Raw genomic sequence first — 26,596 nt, forward strand, 5'->3', positions numbered from 1 at the left:
CGTACGTAAACTGCTCAGGGGAGAGCAAATTCGTGTACTTACTTTGGGCAGCAGAGTTGTCACTAGGTAGAAAAAAATGATACGTGCTTTATCACCCTACAGTTCCACTGCTGGGTTACAATCCAGGGATATGATTGCACTCGTCTGGAAAGAGACTCTAAAAGAATGTTTAGTACAGCAATCGGGAGCAATAAATATCTGACAGTCGGGGAACGCGGGACATTGTGCAGCGGTGTACGTGAGCGGCAGAGCTGCTGCGTCACAGATCCCAGAAGCAGAATGTTCGTACACAGCCACTTGCAGGAAGATGTGCCCGGTGCAGTTGTCATTTGTGTAAGTTTTGTTTTTTCAGATTTGTTTATTTGATGAGATGATCGATGGTGTGTGTTAGGATACTCCTGTGCAGCAGTTGCTGTTCACATAACATTCAGCTCTGCACATGGAGTCATTCTGCTGCTCCTGGATTACCAATGTAGTCTTTTTTTTTTTTTTTTTGGACAGGCAGAGTGGACACCAAGAGAGACAAAGGTCTTCCTTTTCTGTTGGCTCACCCCGCAATGGCCGCTGCGGCTGGCACACTGCGCTGATCCAAAGCCAGGAGCCAGGTACTTCTCCTGGTCTCCCATGCGGGTGCAGGGCCCAAGGACTTAGGCCATCCTCCACTGCCCTCCCGGGCCACAGCAGAGAGCTGGACTGGAAGAGGGGCAACCGGGACAGAATCCGGTGACCCCACCGCAGGCAGAGGATTAGCCTATTGAGCCGCGGCACCAGCCTATCAATGTAGTCTTGATTGTCTAAATTTTTAAGTTATTTATTGATTTACAAATAAATGACTTATTACATTAAAAAAGATTTGTTTATTTAAGAGGCAGTGTTACAGGCAGAGAGGAGAGACAGAGAGATCTTTCACCCACTGGTTCTCTCCACAAATGGCTGCAACGGCCAGGGTTGGGCTGATCAGGAGCCAGGAGCTTCCGCGTCTTCCACAGGGATGCAGGGACCCAAGCACTTGGGCCATCTTCTACTGCTTTCCTGGGCCACAGCAGAGAGTTGGATGGGAAGAAGAACAGCCAGGACTCGAACCGGCACCCATGTGGGATGCCAGTGCAGAGGCTTAACCTACTATGCCACAAGGCTGGCCCTCGATTTGTGCTGCTACAGCCAGGGCTGGGCCAGGCTGAAGCCAGAAAACCGGATATTCTTCTGAGTCTACCACATAGGTGCAGGGGCCCAAGTACTTGGGTCATCTTCCACTGCTTTCCCAGACCACAGTAGAGAGCTGGTTCAGAAGTGGAGCAGCCTGGTCTTATACCGGCGCTCATATGAGATGCTGGCATCGTAGGCGGCGGCTTTACCTGCTACTCCACAGCGCCGGCCCCTTCAGTGTATCTCTAGTGTCTATCATGTAGTTATTTACTGTTCTGTGTTTTGAAATATTTCATGGTGCAACAAACTAGAAGAGGAAAAAAATCCAGATGATTCTGATATATAGCTAGATCTAGAATAAGTGTTTCTCAATTTCAACATGTATATGCATCCCCGGGAGATCTTGTAACATGCTGGTTCTGTTCCATTAGGTCTGGAGTGGGGCCTGAGGCCCTGTATGTATGCATTTATTTTTTGTAAAGATTTATATGTATATTTCAAAGGCAGAGTTACAGAGAGAGAGAGCGAGAGAGAGAGAGGTCTTGCATCTGCTGGTTCACTCCCCAGATGGCTGCAGTGACGGGCTGGGCCTGAGACCCTGTGTTTCTCCCCCGCGCAGGCCCAGGGAATACACTGAGCAGCGGGGCTCGGAGTCTTGGATTCTGACCATCTAGGGACCACAGAGAAGCACTTGCAGCTTCCAGGTCTGGGTGCAGTGGGTGGCAGATCTCGTGAACCTGGAGACTTCGAGCCCCTGAGGAGACGGCCTTGGGAGGGGTTCCCCACAGAAGCAGGTGTGCCTGCAGGTGGTGCATATGGCGGCTGCTGACTTTCCCCTTACTTTCGGTTTCTGTCTGACACTTTCTGCTCATACATTTATAGATCCCACGTGGATCAGTGTTTCCCAAACCAAATTATACTGTGGGCTAGAAAACCCACAAGCCTTGGCCTCACACGAGAGGAGAAGCCAAGGTCAGTGCAGAGTGGGGAAGGGAGGGAGCAGGCAGGCAGACACGGGCTTCACAGGGGTCGTCATCTGGGGCGCATTTCCCAGGTTTCTGGGTGGAGGGTCTGGAGCTCAGAAGAGTGTGACAGACCCCCTCCCCCCACCAGGCTCCTGCTGTGGGCCCCTGCACCAAAGGCTGCAGAAGTCACTTAAAAAAGGATGCAAAGGGACTGTTTGTGATTTACCAGGCTTGCTACATGCAGGTGTGCTTTGCGTGCACAGTGCTGTTATTCCTATGAGATCCTGTTTTTCTTTCCTACTGCACCACAGACTCTGGGACAGCAGGGTCCAAGCATCCCAGGGTCGGCACCCGGCATGGTTCCTGGTCCTCTTAGGTGCTTGGTAACTGAGTGTTGAATAAGTGAAAGAATTTTGACTCAGATTTTGTTTTAGTTAAACTTTGTATCTTGAGACAATTTCAGACTCCTGTGCAGTTAGAAGAAATAACAGAGAGAGCCCATCACCAAGTTCCCCCTACAATATCACAGCCAGGAAACTGACATTTGTACCCTCCACTGGTCGTGTTTAGATTTCCCAGGATTGCACACATGGGTCACGTGGAGGCTCCTGCATCTGTCACCCCAGAGAACACAGAACGGTCCCATCCCCTCTGGGTCCCTCAGGTGGCCCCTCCTCCTGCTGTCATATGTCATTTCAGTATCGCCATATAAATGGAATCCTACGGTAGGTAACTCTCGGGATTGGCTTTTTCCACGCAGGATAGTTCTCCGGAGACTCACCCAGGTGGTTCCTTTTCACTGCTGAGTAGTATTCCGTGGTGTGGGTATGTCAGTTTGTTTAACAGTTTGTCCCTTGAAGAACGTCTGGATTGTTTCCAGTTCTTGCCTGTTGTGAATGAAGCTTCCGTGGGCGTTTTTACAGGTGTTTGTGAACACGTTCTCACTTCTCTGGGATAAAGGTGTTTCGTTCTCTGAGGAACTACCAAACTGTTCTCCACGAAGGCTTGGCTTGCGTGGTGCGTCCTCACCTGCAGGGTGCGAGCGAGCGGCCTGGTTCCTTCGCCTCCTCTCCCTCGTTTTGCCGGTTGCCATTTTTCATTTTGGAGATAACGGTTTTCAAGGTCCCGGCAGAGAGCACTAGTGCAGGGAGCCTTGCGGTGACTCATCCTAAGACATTGTGAATCCCAGAGAACCAGACTTACTCCAGGGGCACATGTCTGTGTCAGAAACGTAGAGGACATCTGAATACCATAGGACCGATGCATTCCAGAATGTTAGAGAAAAGAGGGTTAGAATGAGAAATATGACCAGACAGTGGTGAAAACAGCATCAGATATGCCGAAGGCGTGTCAGAGGATGTGTGCCAGTGGGGGCTGGATGGAGAGGAGAAGGTGACAGGACGGAGCCCGCTCTGTCCCGGTGTGGCAAAGGAGAGCCGAGGTAGGCGTTTGTTCAGCAAATATCTGTTGAGGGACATTCCTACACCGGGTGCTCTGAAAGACACATGGGGGCGCTGGATGTTCAAGGTAGACCAAGTCCCTGACAGGGTCACTGGCACTGAGTTAGTGACTGCCGTGTGCCCCACAACACGCTGAGCACCTTACGATTGCTTTTTGTCTCCCTGTGGAGAAAGGCGTATTTTCAACCCCGTGTTACCAATGGGGACGTGGGCTCAGAAAAGGGTAGCGCGTCCGAGGCCGCAGGGGTAGCGTGTGATGCGGCTGAAGGCCCGATCTAGGACTGTCTGCCCACTGTGTGAGAGGTGGGTCTTGCTAAGGGGTGGTAAACCCAGGGTGCGGGCACAGGGAGCCCCAGAACGGCTCCCAACAAGGGGCAGTCATCAAGGGGCTCGGACTCCCGGGCCCCTTGTCCTAAGAAGTGGTCCTGTGTCTTTGCTGCTTCCTGGGGTCCTGTGCCTTCAGCAGGGGACAGCCCCCCCACCCCCCCGTTCTCCCGGTAGGCGTTAGCATGTGATCGCCTCTCTGCCTTCCCATGTCACTTGACTTCAGAAGCAGACAGCTGGTCCCCTTTTGCAATAAGCTGTTCTACTTCCTGTTGTTAGGAGGCCCTGGGCTCCCTCCAAGCCTAAATCTGTACCTGGCATGTTTTTCAGCTTCTCTGTCCTCAAAAGGGGGATCCCTCCCATCTGTCTCTTACTGCCAGCTTGTCGGGGGGCTGACGCCTTGCCCTGGAGTCCTGACATTCGACTGCTGGTTGCTTCACACAAACCCTCCTTGTCCGCGGACAGTCCCCTTTCTCGCCGTTGGCTTTAACCCTTCCAGAGGGCTGGAGGCCAAGGCCATTAAGGGGTGGATGGTGGGGTCTGACCAGCCCCGAGGGTGGGTCACAAAACGCGAGTGGGGACCCACGTAAGGAGGCGTGCCTCCCCACCCCCACTCCCGAGGTGGCCTGCCTACCTCTTTTGCCCTATCCAGTTGCAGCAGCGCTGGACTCTGGAAGAGATCCTCCGCTTTCCAGGAGGCTGACAGAGATCGAGGCCGCCTGTCCCGTCTCTGTGTGGAGCTGGGATCTTTGCTGCCATCCCAGGCCATATGTAGAGGTGTAGCGCGGAGCTCCTCGGCTCTGTTCACGCTTGCCGAGCGGATCCAGCGTCCTCACACATCAGTTTGCCAACACAGAAGGTTTCTATTCAGAGCCTGGACCGCACTGCACGCGGGAGCTGGAAGCGCCCTGGGTCTCGGTTGCGCCTGCCTTGTCCTGACGCCGTGCTCTCGCCAGGGTTCACGTCCCCTCCCCTGCCGTGACAACAGTGGGTCCCACGTCTGTGCTCGGTGAGGTCACCCTGCTAAGCGAGCACTCAGCGTGGAGGAGGCGTGGTGCTGAGCTGCTGCCCTCAGCCGTGCCCTGGGCAGGCTGCAGCTCGGCCTGGCTGGGGGAGAAGCGGTTTTATCTTAAACTCCTCAGAAAGCGAGCAGTCATTTATGCTGATCGCCCCTTCCCGGGTCTCAGGAGACCTGCGAAGGGGAATCCATCAGTTTAGGAAGACCAGTCATGACCGGTCTCACGCACTGACCGGCTGGGCTGAGAACTCGCTCTGCTTCTGCTTGCTTGTTCTTTATAACCCCGTTAGGCGACGGGTGTTGTCAACCACGTTTTATACATAAGAGACCTAGTGCCCAGGAGGCCATGGCCCCCCGTCTATGGCTGAAGCTGCCACTCAAGGCCTACATTGCCCCCTCCCCCTGGGGGAGCACCAGGCTTGCCCCTCCTCCTGGAACGGTGCGCAGCGTGGCCGTTCTGAGTCACCTGGAAAAGCCGTCATTTCTGTGCCCCTCCGGCTCAGAACCCTCTTTCCCTGGCCCCCACCCCGCACCGTTGTTGGAATCACGGAAGTGCCAAATGAGGAATAGCGTGGGCGTCTGTGCTTCCACGAAGCTCCTGAGGGGTCTAGTCCAAGGGAGCGTAGTCTGGGAAACCCCGCTCTGGAGTGTCTTCACTGCCGTGCTAGTCACAGGGTCCGGGTAGACCCAAAGCCAGCAGCAGGGGCACCTGGGCTGTAGTGCAGGGCTTGGCCCCTCTGGACAGGGCCAGAGAGCAGACAGATTGGGCTTTGGGAGTCATACGGACTTCTCGGCTCTGTGTTGTAACACAAACAGCCTTAGATAGTCTGAAACCAGTCGACATGGCTGTGTTCCAGTAAAACTTTGTTTTCAAGAAAAACAGGCCGGGGGGGGGGGGGGGGAAGGGCAGAAGCAAGCATTTGACCCAGCAGTTGAGACGCCCGGGTCCCCTATCAGAATGCCTGAGTTTGATTCTTGGTTCTGGTTCCTGCTAACGCAGACCTGGGAGGCAGCGTTGATGGCTCAAGTGATTGGGTTCCTGCTGCCCACGTAGGAAACCTGATTGCGTTCCCAGCTGCTGCCTTTGGCCCAGCCCAGTTTGTCATTGCAGCATCTGGGAAGTCAACCCACACATGGGAACATGTCTCTCTCTCCCTCTCTCTCCCTCTCCCCCTCTCCCTCTTTCTGCCTCCCTCTCTCTCTCTCCCTCTCCCTCTCTCTCCCTCCCTCTTCCCCCCCCCCCCCCCGCCTCCCTCTCAGATAAAAACCAAGCCCAGCCCAGTCTGCTAACCTCTGATAGAGTCACTCTGGCCCACCAGCCCCTGACAGCCTCCTTCTGTGGAAATTATTCTATACTTCTTCTGTTACCTCTGGAGAGTTGTATCGGTTAAAACGAAATGACCTATTGTAGTAGATAAACCCTGATTCATAGTGATATTTTCTTTTTCTTTATTTCTTTTTTTTTTTTTTTTTTTGACAGGCAGAGTTAGACAGTGAGAGAGAGACAGAGAGACAGAGAGAAAGGTCTTCCTTCCATTGGTTCACCCCCCAAATGGCTGCTATGGCCAGTGCGCTGCGCTGATCCGAAGCCAGGAGCCAGGCGCCTCTCCTGGTCTCCCATGGGGTGCAGGGCCCAAGGACTTGGGCCATCCTCCACCGCCTTCCTGGGCCACAGCAGAGAGCTGGACTGGAAGAGGAGCAACGGGGACTGAATCCGGTGCCCCAACCGGGACTAGAACCTGGGGTGCCAACGCCACAGGCGGAGGATTAGCCTAGTGAGCTGCGGCGCTGGCCCTCATAGATCTAAAACGAGGAAGACTGCTTCTCATTCCTGGCACAGCCTCACTGAGGGCATTCCTTATGGAATCTCCTGTGTGGCATTTCAGAGTAAGGCTCCTTTGCGTGTGGGGTCGTCCCCCTGGGTGTTCAGGGTCCTCTCCATTCAGCCAGTGGATGAGGGAGGAAGGAAGGAGACCCAGGGTTGATCATTCACGAGGTATGTTCTGAGCTGGGTCTGGAAGAGGCACCCATCACTTTCACCCAGATCTCACTGGTTAGAACTCTTAGGACTTGGGGTCCAGAAACATGGATTTTGCAAGCCCACTGGTCTCTGGCATCTCGCTCTTCCCTGTTTTTCTTTCCTTGAAAGCCATCCAGCGCTCTCCCAGGCTCACCTCTGCCTTGTGAGAAACCTTGCCGAGGTCGGCCAGCAGGAGCCAGCATGCCGCTTCACTGCGCTTCTCTCTAGATACCTCCCCTGGAGCCGTCGGCTCAGGAGGCACACGATCCGCCTTCTGAGTTACGGCGGTGTCAGTGTTACCATGCATTCGGCTGCCACGTCATAGAGACCCCATCTCTCCAGCCTTTGAAGTCAGTTTCTTTCCTGGTTGGTGCCTGTCCACTAAGGCTGTGCCGTGGCCTTGAGATTGTTGCCATGGTGGCACCCCACTGCGAGATCCCGCCTTGTATGAGTTTGGGGAACACAGAGGCACTGACAGGTAAACCCCAAGCCACCTGGATTATGCAACTAAACGTTTATTTCTTGACCATACAAGACAGAAGTTCTGGTAAAGCTGTGGCCTTCTGCGTGTTCCTTCAGAGAGCCAAGTTTCTCCCATTTTGAAGCCCTGCCCTCCTTACATCCTAGTCGTCTTCCCGCCCAGCCGGGAGTGCCTTCCCGAGGGCTGCCTGGAAGTGGTGCTCTTGATTCTGCCTGGATCGGCTGGCCAGAGCCCAGTCCCGTGCTTTCATGTACTGTGAGGGGCCTTGGGAGTGCAGTCCAGGGGCAAGCCCAGGAAGGAAGACCAGGTGCGGGCCTGGCCTGGAGAGTCCGCCTCCTGGACCAGGGCCGTGAGCACGGGGACTAACGGCCAGTTGCTCATCTGGGAGGATGACGACAGGCAGGCTGCCTCCGCGCTCACAGGGGAGCTGTCAGGCATTTGCTAATCAGATTCAGAGAAGCGCAAATACCTTCATTAGCATAGCGAGCATTCTCTACGCCAGGCCGTGACCAGACCTGGGGACTGGGAGGAGGACTCAGGTCCTCTCAGAGCTCTGGGTGATCCCCTCTGTTCCCAAGCTTTGTGCTCCCTGCGTGGGGGAGCCGGGAGCGGGGGTTGGAAGGACTTTTTAGCATGGCTGCTGTTCGTGCTCCAGTGTCTGGAGAGACAAAGCCCATACAGTCCAGCGCGGTTCGCACCGTGAGCAGCCGCACTGCCTGCGGTGTGGCGCCTGAAAGGAACTCAGGAGGAGGCGGAGGGCGGCAGAGAGCAGCCGGTTGCCTGTGGCCGCCCTGGTTCCGTAGGGCACTCTTTCCTTCTCTGAGGCCTCCAAGGGAGGTGATTGCTCCAGGGTGTAGGGGTGTCATCTTTTGTTGTTTGTTAGGGAGCTGGCCCAGTGTCTTAGACTTACTCGCCTGGGTGGTGCTGAGGGCAGCCGAGGCACCGCCCAGAGCCCCACATCCTGCTCCTTTCATGCTCCCAGCCAGTCATGTTAGAAGCCGCCGCCGCCGCCGCCGTGGCCGATTGCATGGTGGGCTTGGCTGCGTCTGCAGCGGTGGGCTGCCATCCCGGCACACACAGCATTCAGGCAGCAGCCGCTGGGCTTCCGTGTGTGCCGGCCCTCTGTCCCTGGTGTGGACACTCCTCTCTCTGGGTAACCCCGGGCTGCCGGGAAGGACCCTGGAACTGATGTGCGTGTAGGGCAGTGACAGTGTTCTCCAGGCACTCAGAAGGTGGGCACAGAGCACGCATTTAACCCAGGCTGGAACACGCCGTGGAGGGACGTTTCTTACTCTCTTTAGGTGATTTTTTTTTTAAGTAGAAAATGAGGTCACTGGAGGCAGGAAGGTAGCCGGGCCCCCTGCCACAGCTGATTCATTGTGCATTTTCAGTGAAGGCAGTGAGGACTACAAAAGGTTAAATTTCTCAGATAAGATTAATTCGGCCATCTCGGTGAAATGGTGGAGGCAGAATAGCATTAGACTCTCTAATCTCATTTCTCTCGTGCTGTCTTCCTTGGAGCCTATCAGACAGTGTCCTGGCAGAGAGTCAGGCCTGTGGCTGCTAAACATCTCAGCCGCTCTCTGATTTAGAAAATGTAGCCTACCTTGTAAGGAAGGATGAAAAGGTACTCGGTGCACCTCTCTCTTTGCATGTTAGATCCCGAATATTTTGAATACATTAAACCTGTAATTTTCTGTGTTTTGTTAGCGTTATTTGCATGACATATTAGAACCAAACTTAATATGACTATTTGTGTTTTACGGATCTCTGCCGGTTCCTTGAGTACTGCCTGGGGTCCTAAATATGCTAATCAGTCAGGAAGAGCCGTGCCTTTTGAGTGTTTAACTGTGCACTCACGATGCAAATGCAGCAACAATTTCGCCCTTGTTCTAATCGCTCCTCAACAGTGCATGTGGTTTGCCCGCCTGCTTTAAGCCTTCGGTGTGTGCGTTGGTGGGGGGTAGGCATTGACTGCTGCTGTGTAAACGCTAAATATCCTTGGGGTTAGGAATTGAGATTTTCTGTTAGTCCTGGTCTTTTTTTTTTTTTTTTCATATAGCCACATAAACATCTTAACAAGGGGCAGGGGGGCAGGGCAGAGTGGGACCTACTGGGATTTTGAAGTTTTTTTTTCTCCTGCTTAAAATACAGCCTTAAATAATGCTGGTTATTTTTGTGTTGCATATTTGGGGCAAAGAGGCTGGCTTGAAGGAAAGACAGTTGTAAGATCTGGTTCAGCAGCTCCGTCCCTGGCCCCCAGTTTCCTGCAGGGCTTCCAAGCCCCCTGGTTACGCAGAAATGAAATTATGAAACACCAATAGCCTCGGACATTGCAATCGATTCCAAATGACTGAATGTTTAATTCAATCATCGCCTCTACTTCCAGGGATGACTCGGGCGTTTTTCTCTTTGCTGAGGGCTCCATGAAAGCCAGGCTGTGCAATGGCTGCTGGGGCCCTCCTGGCTGTGGCGAGCAGGCTCCCCTGCAGTGAGGAGCCGGGCACTGGGAGCCTGTTCCCTGGCAGCCCTTTTTGCAAATGGTAGTGGATTTTTGCGGAAGCTCTGTGGCCCGATCGCTATGTGTGATACTGATGAAGCATTTTTGTTCCAGCTCTGTCTCGGAAGACCTAGGCTGTAGACGTGGGGATTTCAGTAGGAAGCATTATGGATCTGTGGAGCTGGTAAGTGGACGCTGTCTGTTCAGTGCTAGTGCATTGATTTTGAGTTAGAGACGATCGCCAAGCTCGTCAGGCCTTTGTTGTCTGTTTACCGTGAGACCGTGTGGGTACAGTAGAAGGAGCGGATCGGAATAAATAACCATTAAGGCTTGTGTTGATTTGATCGCTTGGTCGTCTTTGTCCATTTGTTTTTATGATTACGTACTTTTAATCCTGTGCCTTCCACTTTGTTAAAAAATATTTTGTGCCTTGGTATTTTTCTGTTAATGTACATAATTAAATAAAATAATTATGTATTAAGAAAGGCAGCTCTTAGTTTTTATATGATCTTGTTCCTAGAAGTTTACAAATCTGGTTTTCCAGGTTTGAATGTTACCTACTCGATGCCTGTTCTGGTTCCATGTACCTTTGCTTTGTGCTTAAGTGTTAGGAGGTAGAATATTTACAAGATCTTTTTTCTTCTCCTGGTGAAAGAACGTTGGTTGGTCTACAGAAATGACTGTAATAGATGACAGATATTTGGAATGAAAATATCCGCATTTGCCTAGCGTGGTCTGTCTTTATTTTTAATAGTATGTTTTCTTTATAAAAGAGGAGTAAGGAAAGCAAGCCTGTCATAGTCTCAGTTGCTTAGAAGATAAAACTGTGATTTTTTTTTTCCCCAGTTGCATGGAAATCTAAACTAATTTTCAGGAAAATGTACTCATAAAATTCTATTGCTTGTTATTTAACTATTAAAAGTGTTAAGCTGTGATTTCTATTAATTTAAAAACCGAGTTGTGTATATCCGTTAGTGTGGTACCTAGTCATCCCCCATTCCTGTAAGTTGCCTTCATGCAGATTTTAAGTAGTAGAAAAATTGCAGCAGAGTTGCATGCCAGTAGCATTCTGCTTGAATTCAAGCGTATATTACAGACGCGACTGTCTACCCGGCGCAGGGCTAAGCTTTCCTGAGGACATAAAAGAACAAGATTTGGCCCTTGTTCTTAAGGAGCTTACTATCTCCTAGCTGGGCAGGGGAGATACAGAACCCATCTGAAGGATGAATTTAGTCACATCAAAGACCCAGCTCTCGCCAGCTGTGTGTCAGTTACCGCCTGGGACCCCGCCTCACCTAGGAGCAGGTGCACAACCATGACTCCGAGTGGGAAGTGGCAAAGGCCGTGGGAGACACAGACAGAGCACTGCCAGGTGGAGGGAGCACCCAGCCTAGCCCGGGGTCTCAGGGAAGTGAGGGTGCAGGTGGGCAAGTGGCGAGATGTTGGCAGTGACGCGTTGCAAAGGCAGCGGCCAGGAGGTCGGGCCACACAGCAGTTACAGGGTCCGACAGGGCTGCCATCACAGCGCTGCCCCACTGCCACCCCGCAGTCCAGTCCAGTCACGTCACTTCTCTCCCACAGCGGTGCTGGGGGACTTGCACCCCAGAGCCCTCCAGGTGTCCTCACTTACCTGTTGTACGACCCTGGACTTCATTTGGCCTCAGTTTTCTCATCTATAAAATGGGGGTAGTAATAGTAGCTATGTTATATTGTTACAAATATTAAATGAGCAGATTTAGCACATCAGCTGTTAACTGGCTGTGTAGTGGAGGTAAAATCTGGTCACAGAAGTAGAACCCTGTCCATCAGGTGAGAACTTTGCAGCGAGCAACACGGCGCACCCGTGTGCAGGGAGCATGGTGTCTGAGGAGGCAACAGGGGTAGGAGAGGTGGAGTCCTTGCAGACGCGTGGGAATCACAGTGGATCAGAACGGTCGTCGAAACCAGTGGGTCTCCCACCGGAGCAGGCAACAGAATCACCCAGGAGGGTTCTTAAACCACAGACTGCAGGGCCCCGGCCCGAGAGTTTCAAACTCCATAGGTCTGGGGTCAACCCGCAGTGTCTAACAGCTTGCCAGGTCGATGCTGATGTCGCTGGTCCTGGGGGAATCCCAGACAGGCCGCCAGTTACCCCGCACCGACGGGACAGCACGGCCACCGGAAGTTCTGCACCCCCTTACTCAGGTTTTTCCTCCTGAGCCGACTGTGCGTGCTCATGTTTATTGTTGACTTTTAAAAATACTACAAAGCAAAATGTAACCACTTTTCAAAATTCCGTGTACAGTCTCACCTCGCGGCACCTGTTTTCATCTGCATTTGGTACCCGTCAGTGTTTGTAGCCACAAGCCTCGTTTTCACAAGGGTGAAAGATGCATTTAATTTTGCATCCCTCTTCTTTCATGTGACTGTGTCTGTCAGTGTCTTTCCTGGGTAGTCTACAGAGTCACTTCTCTAATCAGCTCTGATAGCCCAGCATGGCGACCAGCAGTTGTCTGTGTGACGTTTTCTCCCTTTGTGAAGCTAGGTTACTTCTAAGTGACGTGCACACGATGGCTTGGTGGTCGAGGAAAGAAATGAGCTCCGTGTTTGCTATCTCAGGAGCTGTTGGAGATCCGACCCCAGTGTCTTACAGGAAGATGATGCTTTCTCTCACTTCTGACAAACAAACCCCCGTCCACAGGGGGGTTGGGTCCAGGATCCCCCACCCCCACCCCATGTATACTAAAATCCCTGGGTGCCCAAATCCCTTATCTAAAATGGTGTAGTATTTGCCTGCAACCCGTGCCTGTCTTCCCATGTACTTTAACTCAGTTCTAGGTGATGGATAATACTGAACACAATGTAAATACTATGTTTTATCACATTACATATGCATGTTAAATACATATATGTTATAACAATACACGTGTATTGTTTAGGGAACAATGCCAAGGAAAAAGTTTGTGCACATTCAGTACCCATGCAATTTTTTCCCAAATATTTCCTTCCTGCGGTTGGTTGAATCCATAGATGTGGAACCCACTGGTATGACGAGCCCAACTACATTATTGAATTAACAACTGTCTTAGGTGTTCTGTGTTCAGAGGAAGCGGTGTGATGAAAATCGTTGGGAACCCAGTACAGATTGGGCTTCCTGCAACACCAGCTTTGTAGAAGGGTAGCCAGGATTACACACGTACAAAACCGAAATGCGTGAGAACTTCTCCTGACCTTGACCGAGTTAAGTCCTTGTAAAGGACGAAGCTCAACCACGCAACCTAGTAATATGGGCAGACCCAGGGGCTTAGTTCCCTGGGTTTCAAAGCGGATGTGGATCTGAGGGGTAAGAACCTGGAAGCCCAGGTCCCTACAGACAGACAATGCGTGAAAGAGTTCTTAGTCTTCATTCAACAAATATGTATTGAAGGCGTACAGGTGCCAGGCACTGTGCTAGGCCCCGAGAGGAAGGGAAGAAACAAAACCGGTTCTCTGCTTTCCTGCAGCAGGGGCCTGGCTTTGGAGATCAGTTGCCTGGAGCCCCAAGTCCCGGGCCCCGTGGGAGCCGGATGTCAGCTGTGCTCCCTGCCTGAACGGGCCTTGTTTCCTTAAGGAGCAGCGCCTGTGTGAAGTAATTCAGTGACAGGAGTGGATGAGTCTGGGAGGTGAAAGCCAGGAGCAGCTGGGCCACCGGGAGCCTCTGCTCTGTTTCTCTCTGGTCTGCGTGATTTTGTGCCTCTCGTCTGTTGGAGCCGCTCTCGGCTTCACAGGCCAAGCTTCCCCGACAGCACAGCCACCCAGCTCCAGGCCATGTCCCTCAGTAGCCAGCGTGGTGGTTTCCAGTTTTCTTTTTGGTAATGAAACAAATACAACATAAAATTCACCATTTTAACCACTGTTAAGTGTAGAGTTCAGGGGCATTGCATATGTCCACTGTGTCACGCAGCCAGCACCACCGTCTACTTTCAGAACAATTTTCCATGACCCCAAACACAAACTCTCCCCGTTAAACATGAGCTCTCCTCAGCCCCGGTAACTTCCACCCTGCTTCCTGGCTCTGCATCGGCCTGCTCCAGAAACCTCATGCGGCATCCGCCCTCTGTGTCCGGTTTCGTTCATTTAGCATAATGCTTCCAAGGCGCATCCGTGTTAGAGCAGGCCCCAGAAGCCCAGTCCTCTTGAGCGCTGACTACGACTCCGTTGGACGCCTGGATCCCATTTTCCTTATGCAGTCTTCCTGTCTCCACCGTGGGTGCACGCTTGGATGGTTTTGACCATTTAGCTCTTGTGATTCATGTGGTTCTGAACAGTGGTGTACACAGGCTTCTCCGTTCTTGCTCTCAATTCCAGGTGTATTAACCAGGAGTGGAACTGCTGGGTGGCGCGCTAACTCGGTTTTCAACTTCTTGAGAAGCTGCCAGACGTGGCTCTGCACTGAGTGCGCCACTTTACATTTCCCCCAGTAATGCTCAGGCATCCCAGCTTCTCCACGTTCTTGCCAACACCGGGTTTACCTGTCTTCTCAGTAATAGCCGTTCTGATGGGTATGGAATGGCGTCTCGTTGTGGTTTTGATTTATATCCCCTAATAATTAGTGATGCTGACCATCTCTCTTTTTTAAAAGATTTATTTATTTATTTTGAAAGTCAGTTACAGAGAAACAGGGAGAGACAGAGAGAGAGGATCTTATAGCCACTAGTCCATTCCCCAGATGGCCTCAGTGGCCAAGGCTGAGCCGGGCCAAAGCCAGGAGCCAGGAGCTTCTTTTGGGTCTCCCACGTGGATGCAGGGGCCCAAACTCTTGGGCCATTAGCAGGGTGCATTAGCAGGGAGCTGGACTGGAAGTGGAGCAGCCGGGACTCAAATCAGCACCCGTGTGAGATATCAGCAAATCGCAGACAGCGACTTCACCCACTACGCCACAGCACCAGCCCCTGAGCATCTTTTGAAGTACCTGTTTACCACTTACATGTTCTTCTTTGAGGGAATAGCCATTCAAGTCCTTGACTCACTTTTGAATCAAGTTGTTAGCTTTTTTATTATTGAGATGTGGAAGTTCTTTATATATTCTAGATACTGATCCCTTATCAGACATATGACTTGGAAATATATTTTTTCCATTCTGTAGGTTGTCTTTTGCTCTGTTGATAACATTATTTGATGCACAAATATTTTTATTTTTGAAGTCCATTTTATCAATTTTTCTTGTGTCGCCTATGTCTTTGGTGTTACAGCCAAGAACTCACTGCCAAATCCAATGTCCTGGCGATTTCCCCCTGTGTTTGCTTCTAAGAGGTTTTATCATTTTAGCTTCCACATCTGTCTTTGGCCCCGTAGGATTATTCTGCCACGTGGTGGTGGATGAGAGTCCAGCTCATCCTCCTGCATGTGGTCATCCAGCTTTCCCAGCACCACTGGTGAAAACCTGGCTTCTCCTCACCGAGTGATCTTGTCAAAACCCAGTTGACTGTGAACAAAAGGGTTGATTTCTGAGCTTTCTCTTCTACCTCGTTGGTCTATATGTCTGTCCTTATGACAAAGTGACGTTTTAAAATGTTGGCAACACAACGTCTTTTCTTTGTTAAAACCCCTGTTGGCTGCCCACTGCACTTCCAGGCCAGACTACTTATCCGTCCTTAGAGAGCCGTCCTGCTCCCTGCTCCGCCTTGCTCCTCTCCTCCTCTTGTGCCACCCACTCACCGTGCGTCCGACTTCTCGATCCCTGCCCCAGGACTTGTGCACGGACTAGTCCTCCTCACTGAACCAGGCTTGCCCAGTGCTTCTCAAGGCCAGTCTCAGCCTAACCACCGCCTACTCAGAGAGGCCTCCTCGGCCACCCAGTGCACCTGCTGTTCCCTAAGCTCAGCACCTGCTGATTTTCCAACAGTGCCTCTCACAGTAGGTGTCATTCCCTCTGTCTGCTTACTTACTTAGTACCCTCTCATCTCATGGTCTGTCTTGTCCATTGTTGTGTTCTAGAAGCTGGCACGTCATAAATTCTCATAAATGTTTGTTACTGCACAATTGATTTCCAAGCCCGAATCCCCCAGATTTACATGGGTTACAACTCCACTGCCACCACCGCCTCTTTGTTCTTGGGCCTTAATTTCAAATTCCGAGTAGAATAATATGGATTGGTTTCTCTGGGTTCAGGTATCTGTCTCTGGTTCAAAGAGTAGAGCTTAGGGTAGGGCCTGGTCACGTGGTATAAACGTGTCCTACACTTACCCTTAGGAGTTCGTGGACAGGACAGATTCTCCCTGAAGGGGTTGTAGACAAGTATCAGTTTCTTTTCTTTTCTTTCTTTTTCCAAATATTTATTTATTTTGAAATATTTATTTATTTATTTGAATTTATTTATTGAATTTATTTATTTGAAAGGTAGAGTTATAGAGATACAGGGTTGGGGGTGGAGGAATGGAGAGAGAGAGAGAAAGAGAGAGAGAGAGAGAGAGATATCTTCCATTTGCTGGTTCACCCCCAAAATGGCCCCAGCAGCCCCAACAGAGCCGGGCAGATCTGAAGCCAGGAGCGTCATCCCACATGGGTGCAGGGGTCCAAGCACCCGGGCCATCCTCTGCTGCCTTCCCAGGCCATAGCAGGGAGCCGGATCAGAAGTGGGACAACCAAGGACTCAAACCATTGCCCATGTGGGACGCCAGTGTCTCAGGCAGCAGCTTTACCCGCTATGCCAGCCCCACAAGTATCAGGTTCAAAGAAGGGCATGAGCTGTCTGAGGCCTCAGGATGTGTCTCTAATATTGCCTCGGAGAGTTAGTAGATGACTGTCTACTTACTTGAAGACACAGATTGAGAGAGTTACAGAAAGAAAGAATGAGACAGAGACAGAGCCGTCATCCACTGGCTCACTCCCTGCGGTGGGGGCGGGGGGAGGCAATGGGGGAGTCTGGGGCTGGGATCCAGGAGCTCAATCCAGCTCTCATGCGCGGGTGACAGGAGCCCACATGTTTGAGCCATCACCACTGCCTCCAGAAGCCAGAGCCAGGAATTGGAACGCAGGTACCTTAACTGTTCGGCTAAGTGTCTACCCCCGGCACTCTTTCATCCCATGAATAGGGATAGAGATAATAAGCTCCCTAAAAATGGGGGCCACAGCATCCTGGTACCATGCACAAGCAGAAATTAGGAGAGCAGCCTAGCACGACGCAGACGAGGGAAAGGAGAGGCCATGCCTGCTGACCCGCAGCTCCGGAGATCGCCAGGCTCCCGAGTTTGCCAGGCTCCCGAGTTTGCCGTGCGTTCCACCTAAAACGTGTGCGTTTTTCTTCCTGATGAATTGCACATCCGGTCTCCCGCGGCAGCATTCTAAGCAAAGCACAGCTATTACGCCATCAACCATTCTTCATCACTTTGTATCGAAATCTGTCAGGAGAAGCATAAGACTGTAGCTTTTATTGAACTTCTTAGGCCCTGGACTGCATGAACAGGAAAGTGATGTGCGTAAAATGATACATGAGAGAGACCTCTCCCCTGCCTAGGGCAGCTGTGGGTTCTCACACAACCCCCTCCTCGTGCCTCTGGGAAGCCGCCATCTGCAGCTCATTTCAAGTCAGGATAAGACAGGGGAGTTTACTGTCCATTCCTCATCTCTTATTGACTCAGACTGCATTTGGATGAGCTGCATGGATGCTCTCTTACTTTACGGGAAAGGAATGTATACACACTTTCCCATGAGGATGGCGCGGTTTCGTGGGTGTAGACTACAGGTGGCCTCGGAGGGTATCTGGCGGTGCCATCTTATGGACAGTTCGCAGATTTTAACATTTGAGTTTGTGACTGTTCGAGGACTCTCCAAGGCTGATGTGTGGTAATTTGTGTTTTTGCTCCAGCACGAGTGTGAATGATGCCGTGTGCAGGAAGATGGTCCTCTGTTAGCGAATGACTTAGCTGCCTGCCCAGCATCCCTAACGCAGGGCAGCGTTGTTCTCCACTCAGAACTTTTTGTTTTCGTGGACAGTTTAGGGGAGGAATTATATTCTATGTGGTCTTAGAAAATTGGGAAATTGGTGAAGGGACCATCAAGTTTCCCTCGGGGATGTGAAAACATCAACACGTCAACACCTACAACTGAAACACCTACAGCCTGGGCAAGGTCCCCCAACACTGCACCGGCCCTGTGCCTGAGTCTCCCGTGCCAGTTCACCTGGGTGCCTTGCACACGCCATTCATTTTGTGGCATCAACTGAAGATAACCAGGTTTACAACTGCAGGTGAATTTTTTTTTTTTTTTTTTTTTTTTTTTTAATGATTGTGCCGCCTTGGAGGGTGATTGGTGATGCTGACTTGGAAACTTCTCCAGGCTGAAATTATCACAGCCATTCTCTGGGGGGCAGAACTTGGAGATCTTGCTCTTCCAGTGATTTAGGGTGCATTAGAGTGGAACCAGACGTCTTTCATGATTATTTTGTTGGTGCAATTAGTTTTCACGTTGATGAGACACTAACGGTGCACCAGACCTTACAGACGCTGAGCACATGAGGAAGGTGCTTTCGATCACGCCGCACACTGAAGGCTCGGAGGACCTTCAGGGTATTGAGTAGATCCCTGTGTAACTGATGACCTCAGGGAGGCCTCACAGATGGCAGAGGGGACGTGGAAGCCCGGGTCTGTCTGTGAGTCCACATTCTTAGGGAGCATTTTCAAAGGAAATTTGAACCAGCAAATACACTGCCTTCAGCCAGTAGCAGAGGGTAACTCTGCTTTAGGTTTTAACCCAAACATATAGTTGCAAACTATTTTTTGTCCAAATCGTAACAAACGCTTGGTTTTAAGACGAGTTTTCAAGTTATCCAAAGAGATGTCCGTGCTTTAAGTTTAACTCCTGAACCAAGCCCGGCCATGAGACAGCTGCATGCACCTGGCCTGCGTTTCCTGGCCCTGGTAAGACTCGTGCCTTGGCCTCGTGCCCGTGCCCTGCTGTGATGGGCACAGTGTGACACGGCCAGATGGGCTTGGTGGTGTGTCCCGTGCCGGCTGCCGCTGGGGGTCTGTCTCAGTCCGTCACACGGCATCTCCTTTCGGAGGACCCATGAGAAACTTTGTTCTCGGGACCAGAGAAGATGACTTGTCAGGAGCTTTCTAAGCAGTAGAAATCCTGTAAACAAAGGGGTCCCTTCCTCTTTGCACTGGCTCCTAGGAGCTCAGAGTTCCACCCAGGGTCCGCCTCCAGCAACAGCCTTTTAAAGGACTTTTAACTCACTGTTGCAGTTGGTTGCCCCATCCCGATTTTCCCTTGTGCTGAGTGTGCTCTGCATCTAATTTTATCCTGTTTAACAACAGTAAGGTAGAGCGTAAACAAGGAAGTATTTCTGCAGCACAGCCCTCCCGTCCCCCAAGGACAGCCGCCTGGTTCGCAGAACGGTTTTGACTGCTATCACCTGCTCTCCCTGCTTTCAGAGGTGGTGTGTTTTTCTGATCTGTTTTCCCAGGACTAGCTGGGCAAGGGTAGAATCCGCATCACCTGACCCCACCTCTTGGCCATGGTTCTGAGCTCTGCTCTCTGGCTAATGACACGGTTAGCTGGGACACAAAGCTGTACCAAACCCCTGGCTACACACATCCTGTATCAAATTCAGATAAGTCCTCCAAATTTTCCCAGGCAAAATCAACATCGGGAAGAGCCACCTCCATGATATTTGGCGCAGACTTGCTCTCCAAACCAGGGCTGCAGACGCCCCCTCCCTCCACACAAGTCTCCACTTCCCGCACCGCCCAGTCATTCCGCCTCGGGGCTTCACTCACAATCTCTGGCCTCTATCCTGAGTCTTTGTTCTTGGACCCCAGCGGCCTTCATCTGCTGGGATGTGGTACCCTGCTCTCCCGCACAACCACTGTCAAAGTTTGATGAGCGCGGAACAGTTCGTCTTCGGCTGGAGGTAGGTGAACACAGTGCTCACCGAGTGGCCATTGTTCAGCACAGGAGATGGAGTAGAATGTCTTTCTGCCTTAGGGGTGGCTTCCTGTGTGCTCAGGAGGGGAAACCGCCGTGTGAGTCTGGACAGACACACAGCTGTCTCGGTACCCATGGATGAAAGTCTTTGCTCTCTGCCCTGTGTCCACCTTTCCTCGTGGACCGGTGAGGCCAGGCTCAGTGGTGTGATCAGCCTACGTCATGCTGTGTGCCTGTAGGTGCACTCTGGGAAGAGAACGCATTTTCTGAAAGTTGCTGCCTAGGAACCTCCGCGTGCGTCCTCCTGCATGCGTGCAGGTCCTCCGTCAAACCGCAGGGTGGACAGCGCCACGAACACGCAGGGTGGAAGCCGTTCTCTTCCTTCCTTCAGAGCTGCTCAAGGTGGCAAGGAATTCTGTCTTCTCTCCAGCCTTTCCCCGGTGGGCTCCGCACTTCCCGAGCTCTCCGGGCCTTCAGAAGAAGACCCAGCCCTTCTAACTGACTGGCTGCCCCTGGGTGGCGGCAGGGACGGGGCTCCCTGGGGCTGTGGGAGCACCCGAGAGCTCATCAGAGTCTTTCTCAATGCCCCCAGGTGAGACCCCCGTCTTCCAGCCTCTCCAGTCTCTGGGAAGGTGCCTGCTTTCTTGGTCTCACCTCTGTTCCAGGGTTTGTGCAGGTTTTTTGCTCCCTTTCTAAATGTCTAAGATTTGCTTCCACCCACCCCCCTTTTTTCCCACCAGATGAATTTAAGGAAAGTTATACAAGAAAAGTCCAGCATAACCTGCTATAATTGACACAAAAAGGCTCAAAGTTTTCATGCCCTCACTGTTACACTGAGCCACAATAGTTTGTTTTTTTTTTTTTTTTTAAGACTTATTTATTTAGGGGCCAGTGTTGTGGCACAGCGGGTTAACACCATGGCCTGAAGTGCCGGCATCCCATATGGGTGCTGGTTCTAGTCCCGGCTGCTCCTCTTCCGGTCCAGCTCTCTGCTGTGGCCTGGGAAAGCAGTAGAAGATGCCCAAGTCCGTGGGCCCCTGCACCCACATGGGAGACCTGGAAGAATCTCCCGGCTCCAGACTTTGGATCGGCGCAGCTCTGTCCATTGCAGCCAGTTGGGGAGTGAACCATTGGATGGAAGACCTCTCTCTCTCTCTCTCTCTCTCTCTCTCCTCTCTCTGTGTAACTCTGACTTTAAAAAAAAAAAAAGATTTATTTATTTATTTATTTATTTGAAAGGCAGAGTTCAGAAACTCTCACGTGGGAGACCTGGAGGAAACTCCTGGCTCCTGGCTTCAGATTTGCGCAGCTCCGGCCATTGCAGCCGACTGGGGAGTGAACCAGCAGATGGAAGACCTCTCTCTCTCTCATTCTCTCTCTCTCTCTCTCTCTCATTCTCTCTGCCTCTCCTTCTCTCTCTGTGTGACTCTGTCTTTCAAATAAATAAATCTTAGAAAGAAAGAAAGAAAGAAAGAAAGAAAGAAAGAAAGAAAGAAAGAGAAAGAAAGAAAGAGAAAGAAAGAAAGAAAGAAAGAAAGAAAGAAAGAAAGAAAGAAAGAAAGAAAGAAAGAGAGAGAAAGAGAAAGAAAGAAAGGAAGAAGGAAGGGAGGGACCCACGTTTCAGTTTGGTCCGTCTGGCGTGGGCTGGGGGTGTGCACTTTCTACAAGCGTCCACTGTGAGAGACATAATTCCTTCTGTGTTCTTGTTTGGTCTGCTGAGATGGGAACAAGAAGGTGGCAGGGATGTTTGCTTCTGGGTGCTCCTTTTTTGTGTGACACTTGTGTCATTCTGGCACTTTCTCTGGCTCTCCCTGACTTCTCAGATTCCACCCAGCAAGTTCTTGACAAGATTGCATCTGATGTGCCCATATTCTCAGCTGTAATTAACCCGAGCCTGGGAGCTGCAGTCCCTCGCTGCCACGAAGAGGGTCTTCCATAACGTCCACCTTTCTGCTCTCACACGGGCAGAGCAGTAAGAACAGGAACCCCTTCCACATCTGGGCGCTGTTTAGCTTGGCCCGCCAGGCTCTCCAGCCCTGCTGCACGCGACCCACGATCCTACAGACAGGCCTTTACCCCCACGCCCGGGCCTCGGGGGCTCAGGCCGTCCTGTCCGTCGAGGATGCGCCCTGAGATGGCCTCTGCCAAGCCCCTGCTCCTCCGAGCGGCCTTCCCTGGGCGTCTTGCACTCTTTAGAAGCCTCCGGTACTGCACCCTTCTCCCGGCAGCACTGTCATATTTACACTGCAGTTGTCTGCGAACGTTTCTCACCTTTCCTAGCAGACGAGGTCATGGTTCTGTCTCTGTTGTACCCCCAGTGGCAGTTAGCTCACTGCCGGATGTCCACGTATTAGTTAGAAGATCAATTTTGCTAAAAATCTAGTGTCTGATAAACGTTTCCTTAGATTTCTTTCTTTCTTTTTTTTTTTTTTTTTTTTTTTTGGACAGGCAGAGTTAGACAATGAGAGAGAGAGAGAGAAAGGTCTTCCTTCTGTTGGTTCAGCCCCCCAAATGGCCGCCACGGCCGGCACTGCGCTGATCCAAAGCCTGGAGCCAGGCGCCTCCTCCTGGTCTCCCATGCAGGTGCAGGCCCAAGCACCTGGGCCATCCTCCACTGCCTTCCCTGGCCACAGCAGAGAGCTGCACTGGAAGAGGGGCAACGGGGACAGAATCCGGCGCCCCAACCGGAACTAGAACCCGGGGTGCCGGCACCGCAGGCAAAGGATTAGCCTAGTGAGGCGCGGTGCCGGCCTCCTTAGATTTTTTATATTACATCTCAGTCTTTGTAGGTGTGTGTTGTTGGTGCATGCCAATATACTTTTTAATAAACTTTTATGATTATGAAAGGAACATATACTCATGGGAAATTTGAAATGTACTGAAAACCACAAAGAGGAAAATTAAATTCATCTGTAGTCCTATCACCTATAGATAATCACTATTCAGATTTAGTATATGTCCCTTTAGTAATTAAATTCTTATATAGAGGCGGCGCTGCGGCTCACTAGGCTAATCCTCCGCCTGTGGCGCCGGCACAACGGGTTCTAGTCCCAGTTGGGGCGCCAGTTCTGTCCCGGTTGCTCCTCTTCCAATCCAGCTCTCTGCTGTGGCCCGGGAAGGCAGTGGAGGATGGCCCAAGTGCTTGGGCCCTGCACCCGCATGGGAGACCAGGAAAAGCTCCTGGCTTCAGATCCGCGCAGCGCGCTGGCTGTAGCAGCCATCTGGGAGTTGAACCAACGGAAGGAAAACCTTTCTCTCTGTCTCTCTCTCTCACTAACTCTGCCTGTCAAAAAAAATTCATATATAAAATGGTTTTATGCATAGATTTTATTGTGCTTCTTTACTTAAAGTGTAATCTTTTTTAAAAATTATTTTTCCCCAAACAGTACATACTAGAAGGTCAATAAATCCACTTTTTAAATCCACTCTTTTTTTCTTTTTAAGGTTTTATTTATTTATTTGAAAGACAGAGCGAGAGAGAGAGAGAGTCAGAGGCAGAGAGAGAGGTCTTCCATCTGCTGGTTTACTCTCCAAATAGCTGAAATGACTGGAGCTGGGCCGATCCGAAGCCAGGAGCCTGGAGCTTCCTCAAGGTCTCTCACATGGGTGGCAGGGGCCAAAGCCCTTGGGCCATCTTCTGCTGCTTCCCCAGGCGCATTAGCGGGGAGCTGGATGGGAAGTTGCAGCAACTGGGACTTGAACCAGCGTCCATATGGGATGCCGGCACTGCAGGCAGTGACTTTACCAGCTACACTACAGCTCTGGCCCCCTATATCCACTCTTTTAAACATATATATTGATTGATTGATTTGAAAGGCAGAGTCACAGAGAGAGGAGAAACACAGAGTGAGCTGTTCCATCCTCTGGTTCACTCCTCAAATGGCCACAATGGCCCGACAGGGCCAGGCTGAAGCAAGGAGCCCAGAACTCCATCCAGGTCTCCCACACAGGTGCTAGGAACCCAGCACTTAGGCCATCCCCTGCTGCTTGTCCAGACGCATTAGCAGGGAGTGAGATGGGCAGTGGAGCAGCTGGGACTTGAACTGGTGCTCATGTGGGATTCCGGAGTCGCAGGTGGTGGCCTGTCCCAGTGCACCACAATGCTGGTCCTAAAGTGTCGTGTGGGATCCCGGAGTCGCAGGTGGTGGCCTGTCCCAGTGCACCACAATGCTGGTCCTAAAGTGAAATCTTGAAGGCATAGATGCTGCTGCACAAGCCACGTTGCCCGCATCGGCGAACCTCTTATCTGTTCTTCGTGTCTACGTGTCCTGGCCACGGCCTCCGGAGCAGTAGTAGGTGGTGCTGTCCTGGAGGCCTGGCGGGTGTTTTAGACAGTCCGTGGTGGCGGCTTTTCCTTGTCATGCGCCATCTGAGAATGTTTCTGGGTTACAGCCTCCCCAAGAACCACTTGGCTGGTTTTAAAACTTCTGAGTTGGCACTTTTTTTTCTCTTAGAACTTTACAACTTCTGACCTGCTATGTGTCGGTGTCCTGCTGCCACCTCTGCCCCCATCATCACCCTGCCAGCTCCCGTGTCTCTGAATCTGCTCTCTTTTTCTCTGTAAAGACACCAGTCATTGGATTCAGGGTGCACCTGAACCCCATCGGGGCTTCATCTGCAAAGACCTCATTTGTAAATAAGGTCATATTCTGAGGTTCCAAGTTGTCCTGAATTTAGGGGAACACTTTTCAATCCAGCACAGTTCTCTTCTTGCCTCTGGAGTTTATTTTCTTCCTAGGTAACCTCTCCAGCCTGAATTTTTCTTGTTGTTTTTTTGTTTTGTTTTGTTTTTTGTTTGTTTGTTTTTTTAAAAAAAATATTTCCTGTGGCCAGAGTTGTGGTACGGCAGGTGAGCTGCCACCTGCGATGCTGGCCTCCCACAGGGCACTGATTCGAGTCCTGGCTGCTCCACTTGCAATTTGGCGCCTTGTTAATGGCCAGGGAAAAGCAGTGGAAACTGGCCCATGTGCGTGGGCCCTTGCTACCCACATGGGAGACCTTGATGAGGCTCCTGGCTCTTGGTTTCAGCCTGGCCCAGCGATGGCCATTGCAGCCTCTTGAGGAGTGAACTGGCAGATCTCTCTCTCTCTCTCTCTCTGTTCTCCTTTCCCTTTCTCTAAATTTCTGACTTCAAAATAAATGAATAAATATTTTAAACATTTTTTTAAACTTTAAAAAAATGAAAAATGTTTCCTGTAATCTCTGCACATTTCTCTTATGGTTCTTTTACCTAAAACATTGTGTTCTATGTAATTCTTAGCCAGGTCTTTAGTCAGGGATGAATATTTTCTTCTGCTTTATCTTTGATTGCTGTTCATGACCCCCCAAAAATGGCAAAGACCTTTCTTCTCTGTCCTCCTGACTGACTTTTCTTTCTTATTCTCATTTTATCTTGTTTCTTTTCATCCTAACGTCAGCATTTAAAATTATGAAGATGCTACTATTTCGGTTTTGCTAAAATTCACGTTTCGTCTTCCCCCTCCAGTGAGGGTTTTAATCCCGCATTTTTGCATTGTTTGCTCTTTTCTCTCAGCACACGCGCGGCTTTTATGCCATCGCAGAGAGATCTTGTCTCCCATCTCCCCGAGCACAGCAGCTGCGCATCTAAAATTTCATCTTGCTTTGCAGTGGAGACTGGTTATCGACATGCTTCCTTTCTCATTTGGTGGGGGGGTGGGGTTGTGTATCGCATTTTTTATGGCTCCCATGTTGGTTTTTTTCTTCCTTTCTTATGAAATCTTCACACAAAAGCCAGTTGTTCCTCACGCCTTGCACTTGCCCGCGTTCAGAGTGTGTAGGTGGACAGCAGCTCTCTGTCCTTCGGGGACCGGCTGGGTGGCTGGCGTTGGGCATCCCGCGGCCACTGGTGCTCGGCCGCGATGCTCTCCTGAGCCAGGCTGCCTGATGCTGTGCACCGGTGGCTCCAGAACTTGAGCGGGGAGTGTCGGGGCCTGGAAGAGCCACGTGGAGTGACGTTTGTTTGGCTCTTCACATAGACGTGAGGAAACGCCGGCTGTCTGGATCAAAGAGCAGGATGGAGATCACGACGAGGTTAAGTCTTCTCCCAGCCCTTTGGTGTGGCCAGCGCCTGGCACGTCGGGAAACCTGTGCTTCCCAGGGTGCCTGCCCCTGCGCTGTGCTACTCCGTGTGAGGACCGTGTTTTCTGAGCTGGCACCTGTCTCCTCCCCCGGTGTTTCCTGGGAGCGAAGAGGAGGTGCTGGCGTGGGTGGGGTGGTCCCATTGCGGGGCCACTCCAGTTGCAGCACAGCAAGATTGCCAGTGCTCTGTTGCTCTCCATCTGCACCCGGTGCCTCTCGGCCGAGATGTGGGAGTGAGTGGACAGAGAATGAAGTGTCTTGCAGCCTTCTGTAACTGCCACAGGCCACAGGCCCGTCACCAGACACGTCCCTGGGCAGTCCGTCTTCCTGCAGACTCCGGATGGTCATCTGCTCGTGGCAGCTCTTCTCGGGCATTTACCGGGCAGTTGCGCGTCAAGACGCTACGTTAGCTGGGAAGCCCTGACAGATGCACTCTGAGTGGGAGGGTCACATGACAGCCCTCCTCCGCCCCGCCCCCCATTCCCAGCGCAGCAGGTGTCAGGAGAAAGGGTGTCCCTGATGGACAGGTGCAAGATGTGATGAGAAGTGAGGCAGGAATAGACCTAAGGCCTGGGGGCTGGTGTGACGATCTAGCCTTTGTCGAGTAGCATGAGTGAGGGGTTGCAGGCCTGGTCATGTGCAAACTTGTCTCTGTGGACACAGCAGAGGGAGCATGAGCGTTCCGTTAGTAGGAGTGA

The 26,596-nt window shown here is 51.4% G+C and overlaps 1 protein-coding gene across 7 annotated transcripts in view; it reads left to right on the top strand.

Annotated features, from left to right (window-relative positions):
- Positions 1–26,596, top strand: part of GARNL3 (GTPase activating Rap/RanGAP domain like 3) — a 161,284-nt gene that overhangs the window by 33,945 nt on the left and 100,743 nt on the right. For 3 of the 7 annotated variants that reach the window (XM_051854945.2, XM_051854951.2, XM_051854963.2), the window contains one exon: positions 10,029–10,098. The exons of 3 other annotated variants lie outside the window; for them this stretch is intronic. In XM_051854945.2, coding sequence (XP_051710905.2) covers positions 10,029–10,098 — 70 coding nt within the window. Of the gene's footprint in view, positions 1–8,815; positions 9,042–10,028; positions 10,099–26,596 lie in introns of those variants that run through there. One more of the 7 variants, XM_051854960.2, reaches the window with a different exon arrangement.

This window comes from Oryctolagus cuniculus, chromosome 1 (assembly GCF_964237555.1).
Source record: "Oryctolagus cuniculus chromosome 1, mOryCun1.1, whole genome shotgun sequence".
Classification (NCBI taxonomy): domain Eukaryota; kingdom Metazoa; phylum Chordata; class Mammalia; order Lagomorpha; family Leporidae; genus Oryctolagus; species Oryctolagus cuniculus.